Source organism: Chaetura pelagica, unplaced genomic scaffold (genome assembly GCF_000747805.2).
Source record: "Chaetura pelagica isolate M959 unplaced genomic scaffold, ChaPel_1.0 scaffold345, whole genome shotgun sequence".
In the NCBI taxonomy this organism is placed as follows: Eukaryota; Metazoa; Chordata; class Aves; order Apodiformes; family Apodidae; genus Chaetura; species Chaetura pelagica.
This window is the reverse complement of record NW_009953962.1, coordinates 1592663-1605501: the sequence shown is the minus strand read 5'-3', so window position 1 is coordinate 1605501 and position 12839 is coordinate 1592663. Positions and strand designations below refer to the sequence as shown.

At 38.4% G+C, this 12839-nt stretch overlaps 1 protein-coding gene across 1 annotated transcript in view; it reads left to right on the top strand.

Moving 5' to 3' along the window:
- The window catches only part of FREM1 (FRAS1 related extracellular matrix 1), a 59523-nt gene extending 46923 nt beyond the window's left edge, over positions 1 to 12600 (top strand). Inside the window, exons 29-36 of the mRNA XM_010001933.1 lie at positions 509 to 658; positions 1838 to 2076; positions 2793 to 2840; positions 3110 to 3292; positions 3573 to 3698; positions 4372 to 4487; positions 10974 to 11059; positions 12401 to 12600. Of these exons, the coding sequence (XP_010000235.1) occupies positions 509 to 658; positions 1838 to 2076; positions 2793 to 2840; positions 3110 to 3292; positions 3573 to 3698; positions 4372 to 4487; positions 10974 to 11059; positions 12401 to 12600 (1148 nt within the window). The remainder of the gene's footprint in view (positions 1 to 508; positions 659 to 1837; positions 2077 to 2792; positions 2841 to 3109; positions 3293 to 3572; positions 3699 to 4371; positions 4488 to 10973; positions 11060 to 12400) is intronic.
- Positions 12601 to 12839: the final 239 nt, after the last annotated feature.

Sequence of the window (12839 nt, the reverse complement as noted above, 5' to 3'; positions counted from 1 at the left end):
ATTTACTAACAGAAAGCAATCAAGTAAAAATTTTGTAACCAAGCATAAAATCTGCCTAAAATATTGTACCTGAATCCACCATTGTCTTTGATCCATATGCAGATATTTTAAATAACTGCTGAATCTTTAAAATCAAGTTTTCAAAATAAGAAACAAAACCAAAAGCAAAACCAATCCACAACCCAAAAAAACCCCACACAAACAAAACATTATATATTTTCTCTTTTAAATTACAATGAAACTCCTAAGCCTATGTGTTGTCATGTTATTTCCCACATCTACAGCAGCTTTCTGTTACAGTGTACACACTTGAACTGAATTGCCCGGGAACAAATTTGAATGTGATGTTATTTGGGAGAACAGCAGGAGCCCAGTCAGGCTGTAGGAGCACAATAGCATACACCAGCCACTCCATTCTAGCTGCAGACATGTTAATTAATATATTTCTTTGACACCCTGATTGATTGAAATAGCAGTTAAAAAGTAATTAAAATGTTTATTTTTTTAGGAATGTCAACGAAGATGTGGAATATAGCAATTACCTATGATGGATTAGAGGAAGACGATGAAGTCTTTGAAGTAGTTCTCAACTCCCCTGTGAATGCTGTTCTTGGCACTCGGACAAAAGCTGTAGTGAAAATTTTGGATTCAAAAGGAGGTATTCTCTTTTGATCTCTGCCATTAAGAAGGTGGGACAATCTTGGCTGAGTAGCTTTTTATTTTCAACCACAAGTTGTTCCCAACACTCACCTTCAGATCAAAATGCTTAATTTCTTTTTAGAGGGAACAGACTTGACAGCTGCAGACTCTTTTGTTTGCTCACACAATCCTCTCTGGAAACACAGCATGGAGAAGGCAACAAATGCAAAATGAAAGGAGTGCAAGGAAAGAAACCACTTTTCATGACAACATGAGTTCAGTTCTCATTTATTAAAGTGGGGAAAAAAAATATTTTATGTCCATTAGAAATTTTTTTCCGTTATTTTCTAACAGTTGTTATACATCTCTGAAAAAGATTTTCCTCTCAAAAAAAACCCTTAACAACTAAACCCAACCCTTAGAAATACACTTTCCAATGCTTAATAAACAATCCACAACATTACAGCATGCAACAGTTATCATTAGAGAGTTTAGGCTTTTGTGTCTCCATTATTATTATGTTTTTTAGTGATCAAATGTGGTGTGCCTAAAATCACACCTAAATAAGAAGCAACTGTAGAAAAATACAGATAACTAATAAGCAGCTGAGTCCTCTAAAAGATGAAAGGTTTTTTTTGTGTGTGTGTGTTCTGGTGTTTAGTGAAACAGTATTTTAAATGCCTGTGTTGCAATTAATTAGGCTTCATTAAAAAGAAAAAATCCTTTCAAAATTTTAGAACTGTGTTCTCTTTAACATTCATTATGTGAATCAGAACCTAATTGACACAAATAGTTTGCAGTAACAATAGTGTCCTGGATTTCTGAAGAGAAAATTGTCCAGGCATGACGGAAGTATCACCAACGTTAGTTAGGGATACCTGTCTATCCACAATCATTAAAAAAAGCACTCCATACCTCAATCTGCACATGAAAACTGGCATTTTCAGTAGATGCTTGGTTGAAATTCTGATGTGTGGGTAAGATGCACTATGTATAAAAACAAATACAAGTAGTAGTTGCAGTGATAGTCACAGCAAACCCTACAAATGAGGATGACTGAATAAAGGGTAAATCAACCACATCAAGTGAAAGAATCATCCCGTTTTTAATGACAAGCTGTTTATGTGCCCATGTTAACGTGACCAGTTATCTGCTCAAGCAGTTAGAACTGACCATCTGCCATTTTTCATGCTTTCAGGTCAGTGCAGTTACTCCCATTCTTCTGGCCAAAGCAAGCACTATTTCTGGGGGAGAGGCACACTGTTTCCAGTTTCTCCAGGCTCCTCTTCACCTCCCAGGCCTGGCAATGCTCCCTTGGAAGGGATCCCACTGCCTCCTTCCAAAGGGATGAGAGAGCATGGAGAAAACCTGAGGCAGGAGCACAGCTTGGTGAATCCGTCAAGGACAAGGCTGAGAGTGACTGCAAATGGAAGAATAGTAAGACCCTTCTGTAGTGCAGTGATGGAGTGATTTTTGTATTCATTGCAATTTGATATCTTCATTCAAGCTGTCATATTTTTGTAGTGATCCTACCTGACCATACAATAACCATAAACCACCTGAGTTTGCTTTGAGTCAGACCTTAGAGATTTCTTAAAATACTGTGTGGAGAAAAAAAATTATCCTGATTTTCTAGATCCAGGTATACAAGAGAGGAAGAAAAACAGACTTCTTGAAGGAAACATGGCTCAATAAACTTTGGCAATCATGCAGCTTCAAATCTTGTCTAAATTGTGAGTCAGCCAGAAGAAAGAAGTCACTGGAGCCAGGCCAATGTATAGAAATTGTGTGTCTGCTCCTGAAGTTGTAAAGCTGAAAATACCCTTAGCTTAAACAGAAAACAGTTACATAAAACTTGCCCATTGTTTTTCTTGCTAAAGCTGCATTGGTTTAACTAGGTGGTTTAATAACATTCTGCTATTGTTATCTTACAAGTCAATGGATCTGTTTATAACCACATTTGTAATGTGTGATTTTTAATGGTTGTTTTCAGAAGTGATCAGTTTTGATTCTGAAAGAGAAAGAGCTAAACCCAAGATATGTTCTGCATGATTTGTTACATAGATCTTGTAGTAAACCTCGTATAAAGTAATTTGGTTTCCATAATGCATGAGTATGTCCATCTCATTTTGTTGTTATACCTTTTTTTTTAGGTTCATCCTTCATCTGTAGTTAGAAATGGAACTGATGCAGTTTTTGAAGTAAGAATGTTATGAGTATTGCTCAGATATTTCTGTGATTTCTTTTTTATTCCAATTACAGGGTTTACAGCTGATAATAATTCATTATGACCAGTACTTTATTTTTCTATGTATCTTTCTCTGGTGTGATTTCCCCTTGATTAGCAACTATTTCCACTATAATACTCTTCTTCTGTGTGTGTATGCACTTTAAGAGTTGCTTGTATTTGCTAAATCTTTCTTTTCCCTCTCTTGTTCTGTTTGTATGTGTGTGATACTGTAAAATGAAGTATCACGGGATAGTATCACTCAAAATAGAGGATGACAGCTCATCAGCTAGAGCAAACAAGAAGGCTCAAGTGTCAGTAATTAACCAAGCACAACCACAGATAAATGTCATCTCCTCTAGGAAGACAGAAATTCCACAAGCTGATAAGGCAGAACTCACATCTGAACCAAGCTCAAGACATCAGGTATAAAATGTTTTGTTGCACAGGCATTTTCACCATCTGTTTTCAGTCATGCTGTTCTCCAAAATTTTGTAACACCTCTGAGATCTGCAGCCTAACCTTCCCATTCTAAAGCTGCATTTAACCAATACACAGATAAATTCACAGCTCAGCCTTTGAAGATTTTTCATGTAATAAAGTTTTAATGTAAGAGCTGTTTAACCTGTTTAAGCTGTTTTGTGTAGCTTGTTTGATTTGTGTAATTGTTTTCCTTTAAATGTTCAAATTATATTTCTCTTCCCAGAACTTTTACTCTTTTCCAAAGGCCTGTACACCAGATTTAAAGGGTCTCTTGCATTATGAAGAAAGCATTCAAAAGTTATTTCAGTGTGATGGGATAATGTGGAAATTCTGGAATTCCCAAAGCAAGGTAAAAATGTTGCTACAAGTATTCATCTATTTCCTTGATGAGAGAGATTCTCAAGAGACTTTCCTGTAATAACTATTGACTTGGACAGGGAACAAGAGTTGTCCAGAGTCGAGTTTGCTGTCACCATAAAAGAAGGTTCTTAGAGACATGATGAGGGTTTGATTGCTGGTGTAGCCTTTCCTCTCTGCCAGCCACAGGTATACCACATGAGCCCTGATTTTTTGGTACTTGTGAGGGTATGGGCATGAAACAGTCAGTGAATGAAATTAGTGAGAAAATAAGTGGGAGTTAGTGAAATTAGCTGACTTAAGTATTCTGTAAACATACATCCCCTCTGCAACATAAGATGTCATGCCAAATCTTGTTGCACTGCAGTCCCTACACAGACTGCAGGAGACAAAGAAATGTAGTCTCTTAAAAGGGTTTTTGGAACTGGAACTTCATGTCACCTTTAAAGCTATTCATTATTAATGGCAGGCTCCTTTGGCAGGCATTTATTTCTTTGCATCTTTTAATCAATGCTGCAGCTTTATTTATACCCACCAAAGTTCATGTTCAATTTAATTCCAGGTAGGCCATAAGCAGCACCTCCAGCATTCAATCTGATTATTAGTGCATAGACTGAGATCATTTTGAGCAGGAGTCTGTTTTGCCTCTTCCTCTTTTATTCTAGGAGGTAAGCATGAAGAAGTGTCCTGCTGGATGGAGCCATCACGAGGGCAGCTGCTATTTCCTGGTAGTGAATCAGAAGGTCAGCTGGAACACTGCTGCTCAGACTTGCAGAGAACAGTAAGAGATTTCTCCAAGTGAATGTGTTTGCTGTGTGCTGCTGTTGCCCTGAGCTGAATGCTGCTCTAGAGGCTGACTTCATTTGGACAAGCCCCACTTTCACTGTGCTGCACAGCTTTCCCAAAAATAGCACAAGCTCTGGGATTCTTACCCTGTGGAGGACAAAAATATTATTGGTCACATAATGTTTCAGGTGGCAATACTACCTTGTTCACAACACGAATTCCCAAAGCAGTCCATCTGCAGTGAGGATGCTTTCCTAATGGGAGAGTTAGTCCAGGAGAAGAGAAATAAATCAAAGACCCAGTCTACTCATCCTCTCTGACCCATCACTTGCTTAGCTCTACCTTCACTTGATGTAGCAACAGAACCAGGTTGCCATCTCCCCTGTACCTCACCATATTCTTCTGAAGATCCAACTCTTTGGATTCTGTCATTGCTTGAAAACTTTAATGTTCAAATTAACAGTAAATTTACTACTTTGAATGACAAATAAAAGGTTAATAATAATAACAACAATAACAGTAACAACGATAATAATAATGATTGTTGTCCCAAAGTAGGAGACAAATAGAAAATCTTCCAGTCTTGGTCTTTGGAGGCCTGCTTGTGATTTTGGTTTTAGGGGAGATAGCTTAGGGCTGGAAGAAATGCTAGCTATGGTAACATGGAGCTTGACTTGATATCATGCATATACTGTCCCTTCTGTCAAATTGTGAGCACCACATTAAAGAACCAGCTGAACAAGAAGGGCTATAGAAGGCTTCTCCATAATTCCATGAAATTAAAATTGAAACATGGAAGAGCTAGAAATGAAAGAAGTAATATATTCAAGAAGTGTTTGAAGGACATGCAGGCAACATAAAACATGGATAAGCCTGCTTAACCAATTTTTCTTAATTCCACTCAGTTATGGCAGGTTATGTTGTTTTGGCAACACAAAAATGGGAAGGCTTAGTTCTAATATGTTCCAGCTGATAGAAGTTATTCTTTCCTTAAGTGTCAATGTTACCTGCTCTTGTGAGCTCACAATAAATTTCACATTGTTAATAGGTTTACTTAAAATTTCAGCTCGTGACACAGTTTTCTATCACTTGTGTTTATTTTGTTACTTATCCAAACAAAGCTGTAAGCTGCGAATGTTCCTTTTTTTTTTTTTTTTTTTTTTCCCCCCCCTCTTTTCCCCTGAAGGCATCAAAATCCAATTGATCCCTTGGGAATGAATGTGTTTCATTCTGCTGAGAGGTGTTCCCCACTTCATAAGAGTGTGCTCTTGGCAACCCATATTATTCGTAGGCAGTAACTTCTTGCTGAATACTACGTAGTGTGCAATGCAGAAGTTAAATTGAGTAACACTAAATTAATGACAGTGTCAAACACCTACAAAAAATGTCAAAGCAAATCAATTAATTCAGAAGCAAATAAATCCTTGGGTAGAGATGATTCAATTAATGTCAAGCTACTACACACTAAGGAAGCATTGTCTTGGTAAATGTACTGTCCTGGCCAGTACTCCTGGCCTCCATACTTACAAGAGTGTGACCCGAGGCACACGCTTAATAGTGGTACAAGAAGATAGCTGAATACATTTTTATTTTATTTTATTTTATTTTATTTTATTTTATACTTTTGCCTGGATTCCCACCTGCAACCAACACCAATTGTGGTATTTCTGTTACTACTGCTTCTTCTGTTGACATTTAAATAGCTGGTATTTCCAACAAGCAAATAAAACTCATCACAGAGACCAATCCTCATTTTTCAACAGATCAAACAAATATTATACATTAAAGAAAAATATTATAATAAATTGTATTACTAAAAAATTGCATTATTTTAAACATCTATTCAATCATCTTACTACGCTTTTTCTATTATATACAACAGGAAAAAACCACAGGCATTTTAAAAGTTGTTTCAGAAACAGTTTCCAACTAACCAACTCCTTAGCAAAAACACTGTTATTCTGAGATGATTGAAACCAAGCTATTTCATCAAAGCAATGTTATCAATTTATTACAGAAGCAATTGCTGTCTGGACATAACTTAATGTACATGGGCTTATGCAACCCTACTTGGGCTTCTAATGAGCCTTGACATTCACTGCACTCATTTATTGCAGGTGGCATAGTTACTTTCTATTCAGTTTCCAAGTGTGGGGAAAGAAGCAGACACAAAAATGTGCTGGTCTTGGTGCAAATTGCTGTGATACGGTGATACTGTGAGTGGAAACAATCCAAATTTCTGTGAAAATCTTGCACCATTTAGAACCCTTTTCCCATACATTGGAGAAAAGTGGTTTAAGAACTCCTTTTTCTAGCTTTGTTTTGTACGCATGAATAGGCCCTTGGCAACATGAAGAGAGGCACCTGGGGGATATTATGGCTGAGTGATCCCACAGCAGTCTGATTTAGCAGCAATTTTGGTGATTTATGTTACAGTTCTTGTTTATCCCATAGGAGTGTGTCCTACCCAAGGGTTGGTGCAGCCAGGCTTTCTCGCATGTGAGATAGTTTCATTGCTACCACTGAATGGACCCTCTACTGAATAAACAGAATCCACAGTTGTGTCTTTCGCTGTTAGTCAAATTATACCTTCATCTTCTTGAAGTCAAACATTTAATTAGAGCCTAAATATGGTCAGATTTCTGATCCTTAACTGCTAGCTTTGTAAGGCAGGGGCTGTTATTCCATTTGGCATTTGTATACTAGCAGCATGTGGCATCAGTCCATGAGAATCACAGGCAGAACCACATTTAAAATAATAGGTTACATCACAGTGTTGCCTAGTGTAAAGCAGGATGGACTCTGCTGCCTTCCTCTCCTAATGCTGTACCAGTGCTGTAAGTGACCGGTTTAACTTAAATCTAAATGACTGGGCTAACTTAAATTATTGCTAGAGACTCCAGCATACGGATTCAGGTACCTAGATTAATTTTAAAGGCCCAAAACATCTTGTGTGACTTTCAGCTGCCACTCTGGAAGCGCAGGGCTCCTGTAAGCTCTGCATCATGTCTGCCAGCCTCATCTGAATGTTTTGAATATCAGGAGGCATCGTAAGCAACACTAGGCATCTATTTCAAGGCACCAGAATTACTCCTTAGGTGATGAAACAAAAGCCTGGGATAAGCAGAGCCTCTCAGTCACTTCCTCCCCTTCACGGTCAGTATAGGACATGGATTTACTACAGCAGTTCAAATTAAATGTCCTCCTGGGCTGTGACCTTTATAGGTACTCATTGTGCTTTTGCTGAATGGTAAAAAGTTCCTTTAAATATATTGACTAATTTAATGTAAAATCAGCAAAGTGTTTGTGCTAAGTGTTTTGCATATGATACTTCAAGGTCAACAGCTACTCAAAATATTTCCTGAGTTTGGGCAACTGCTTTATGATAACGGATTCTCTTGAGCTGATAGCATAAATTTCAAATCACACAGGAATAATTTCAAATGGACTTATTTACTGCAGAAATAAGTTATGTGCCTTTTTTTGTCTTTTTTTTTTTTCCTTTTTTTTTTTTTTCCTCATAAGGCATTATGACCCCTTCTCTAGAGTAATTTAAATTAGGAAGTGTTAGATTTACGTAACTCTATAAATAACATTATCTTGTCATTTCCTATGTCTGGTGCTCTGCCTATAGGTACAGTTAGCAATATTATTGTAAGTGGTATGCTCCTTCAGGACTGTCCTCATTTCCCTATGACGCATCAAAACCTCTGGCTAGGTGTAACAATAAAACAGTCACTGTCTCTTCAGTCATATGTGTTTCTCAGTTTGTATTTTCATGTGTGTCTTTCTGGCAGTATTTAGAAAGCACTCCTGTGGAGAAAAGATTACATGTTATGATTATTGCAGTGCTTTCCTTTTACAGTCATAAAGCCTCTCCCTGTTATTTGAAGTAAAAGTCAGAAACCACTACTGCTCATGCCACGCCTGTATGTCATAAGTGATACAGCTGTTACTGATACACACTGATGCTCTTTGTTTTCACATTTCCTAAAACAGCTGAAACAGAAGTAGGCTATGCTTATTTAAAGTAAACAAGCTTAATTCCAGGGCTTTAACTGTCCCGAAGCACAAGCCAGATACAATGTCCTATTTTTACTCTTGCTCAGATAGTACAGATACCACAGAGACTGCTGCTCAAATATTTTCTTAGCCCCAGGTTTGGTCACTGGCCAACCACAGCCACTGTGAGAGAGAATGGCATCCTGCTGCTGAATCAGATGCCATGGGAGGACACCCTAAAGTAAGCGAATCTGCTTTCCTGGACCTTTTGCCTGAGGAAGAGGATGGAGTACAAAACTTCCCATGAGCTTTTGTCAGTTTAACAGCTTTGTTCCTGGTTCACTGCAGATTCCTGGTAGATGGGCCAAGAAGTGTGGAAGCATGGCACCCTGGGGACATAGGAGGCACCAACACCTTGCATTAAACTTTACCATAATGTAAAGAACTGCCAAAGCCTCTGTGAGAGCTTCATTGGGCAAAGTTTTGTGAGTCTGCGCTGTAAATGGGTGCACAATACTAAACCCTACCAGACAGTTGCTTACCACTTTATGGTGGAACAGTCTGCTATGTGTAAAGTCGTATCAGTGTTGCTGAGGCCAAACTTCCACACCTCTACCTGAGGAGACTGTACACAGATGTCTGTGAGATCCTTTACACTTTGTTCTCTGGTGGCCTCTGAACACAGGGGACCTCCATGGCACCTGTGTTGTTGTGTGGTGCTTGGTCCAGGGCAGCCGTGCTTACACAAACTGTGAGGGCTAACACTCAGCTGTCCTTGGCAGAACTACCATGCAAAGAGAAGCACAGGCCAAATCCCCAGCTGCTGTGGTTGACTTCAGGGAGAGTGGATGAGGCCCTTGCAGCAGGAGTGTTCCCATCAGCAGTAAAATAGATTTGTTTCATACCATGACCCTCTATGCCCAGATTAAGGAATGCTCCAGATTTTGTGAAGTAGGGACTGTGCATAATATTGTGGACTACTACTCTGAACTCTCCATGATGGAATATTTGCTTGCTTCCCTGTCTTGTGTAGTACTATGGCATAGCTTTCGTGGAATCAGTACTGTTTGAAGAGATACAAAGCAGCAAACAGGAATGGATATCCAGGCATGGGTCTCTAACTCGGCAGCAAGCTTGGTGGTGGGATAGTACCTTGGCCCCTGTTCATAGCCTTCATAGTGGATTCCAGTCTGCCACATGGCCCTTGAGGTCTAGTTATCCCAGCTTGTAAAAAAGAAAGTCTTTCCCCCCATTGGAGCACTGCTTATATTCTGTCTCCTTTACCTGTCCACAATAACGAAATTAGCACAATGACCATAATGCCATTGATTTATGCTGCTGCTAGAAAAGGTTTTTCTCTTTTAAACCATGTTTTGATGAGCAGTATTGTTTTCTTGGGCCTTATCAACCATGACTCAGGGTGTTTTGGGAGCCTGAAGGGGTTGGCATCACTGTTAGACTGAGTGGCAGGCAGAAATATGGGACAAAAGAAATGACAGAGACTCAGAATTGGAGGGAAGGCAATAGCAGGTGTGAGAGGTAAAACATTACATGACATCAAGGCAGGCAAAAAGATGGATAAATAAGAAAGTGGAGCCACAGATGTCTGGCAGTTACTGGCAAATGTGAAGGATGTAATTTGTCTTTTAATGTTTCAGAATTTAGCCAGATCTATAAATGGTTGCAGAGCATCCTTACGGTGCTTGCAGGCTTGGTACTAGTTGGAAGATTTCACAGTGGCAAGGCCAGTCAGTGGCTAGGGTTTGCAAGTCCTCCTTTGGGGCTGGCATACTTTTAAGTACAAACACAGAGCAGAGGTTGTGTATTGGCTTCATTCTGAAATGGTCTGCTTAATACGCAAAACAACTGCTCTCTGATCTGCACTAAATGCATAGTCACTGCAGACAGCCCAACATTACCTCTCAGAACCACACAACAATCCTAATCCAGACATGCAAATTACATGCACTCAGCTCTGTTTTAAAACATGGTGGGAATTTTAAATGTGTTATTCAAAGCTTTGTTTTGTCAGAACACGATTTAAGAAAGATATAGTCTTCTCTACAACAAATGCATGAAGCTGAATCTTTCAGTGGCTTGGATTTTCGTGTGGGCAGATTATTATTTTAAAGAAAGGATTTTATCAATAATGATGCCAATGGTTTAAAATACAGTTTGTGAGTATGAGGCCAACATTTCCTGTATAAACAACTTCAGTTGCCCAGCTGATTTGATTTTTATAACAGAAATGTCTTAACAGACTATGACTTTGGTTTCATTCCAAGTAATGTAGAATTTTAATACTTTATCTTCATGTGTGAAAAAATGGCATTTTTTCATGCCATTAAGCAGTGGTCTTCCTGTGAAACATTAGCTATATGTTTCATACTAGAAACAGTGTCCCTAGTTGACAAGCTGATGGGAGACGTCTGTCACTCTGTGGAATGCTAATCACTCTGTCATTTCTCCTTGAGCCTAGATACCTGGGGAGTCTAGCAAGTGTGGCTAATGAACAACACATGCAGTGGCTATGGGACTTCAGTGGGAGGAAGCCCTTTTGGATAGGCAAGTACAGCAGTTGCTTATCCCCTCTAAGGATTACAGTTACTGTGCACCTTGGAAAGCTGAAACTACCACAGCAGTTCAACCCAGTTTTCAAATGTTGCACTGTCCTTAACTTTCTGCTGCTTTTATTATTTCAGAGCAAGTTGTTAAACTGAAAGACATAATTTACCTGACTAATTTTATAAGAAAAAAAATGTTTATAAAAAAAAAATTCATCATGTTGCCTATTGCTGGGTTATTTTTGTCTTCAAACATACTAGCTGGGGAAATAAGTTCTGGTGGAACTCCTGACTTTTTGTTTGTTTGTTTGTTTACAACACCTTTCTTTCAACTGATATGTTATTTAGATGTAATTTATATATTTAAAATGTTACTTTAAATGATTATTTATTTTACTGCTAATTTAATGGTGTCATATTGTATTAGAAATCTTGTTGATTAATTAGATGAACAACTAAAGAAGATTTCATCATATCATTTTAGATTTAGCTGTCTATTTCTTGTTATGCACCTTTCATTTCATGCAAAATGGAAAGAGCTCAGGTGGGCCTTCTCTACACCTTCTGAACCCTTTCTGTGAATGACCATCTTAGCTCATGGACTAGTGCTAACCCGTCTTGTTTCTGGTATACTGTCCACATTTCAGGTTCCTTTTTCCGATTTTGAACCACAATTTTCAGCTCTTTGTCATTTTCTGAGATGAATATACTCACTATATTAAATTACCTTTAAAAACTCTGATTGGTTTGGGATCATGAATAATGGTATCATGATTCTGTTAACCTGAGATACAAGAATGAAGATTACTGTGTCAATTTTACGATCTTGGTCTCTTCTACTCTAGACCACAGGTCATGGCTAAAAACATGCCACTCATGCTCATATTAGTAGCTCAGAGGCTAAGTAAAAAGAAGTGTTCTAATTTGTATTAATTAGCACTAATTTTATAACTGTTAATTTCAACAGTTCAAACAAGGTCTACAAAGATCTGCAGTATGCTATTTTCAGAAGGAATCTGAAGGCATGTGAGGCTGCCCAGACTTGAACACAACATTCTGCTTGTCCAAAAAAGAAACCTGAGAAGTGATACACATACAATAGATAGAAAAAGAGAAAACATTTTAGATAGGCAATAATAAGTATATTTTCCCTTACTCAGACAGCACTTACTGTTTTACAAAATATTAAATTGTATTTTACTTGTATTCTTCCAGATGGGTATTTCTCTCAGCACAATATTGTATGCATTTTATAACAAGAGGATTGAACAACGTGCTTCTGTTGGCATTGGGCTCCAGAGACTATAAGCATCACTAATTTTGTTTTACTGATTTCACACAGGTTTGAACGACCAAGTCAATCCTGGACATTGGGAGTGGAATGGAGGAGAACCTGTAACCTACATAAATTGGAGAAGAGGCTCCTACCACTTTCCAAAGAGAGGAAGAAATTGTGTATTGGTGCAGAAGCGAGGAAAATGGCAAGCAACTGATTGCAGGAAGGTCAAACGGAACAGCTATATATGTTCAAGAAAGCTGTAAAGAATAGAGGATCCCTGTGACAGCATATTGACATTCACGTTGTTTCATTTTTATCTGCAGACATGTGAGAGTATGCAGTTAGAAATCTGTTCTAATTATCAGCAAGGCTTATTGTACATCCTGCCAGAGGTGCAGATGCACTGGACTCTATCCAAGGAACAGAGGTTAGTTGCAAGGATTAAATCCAGGTTAAGGTTGTGAACTCTCCCCAAAGACTTTGATCTGCCATGTACTCTTAT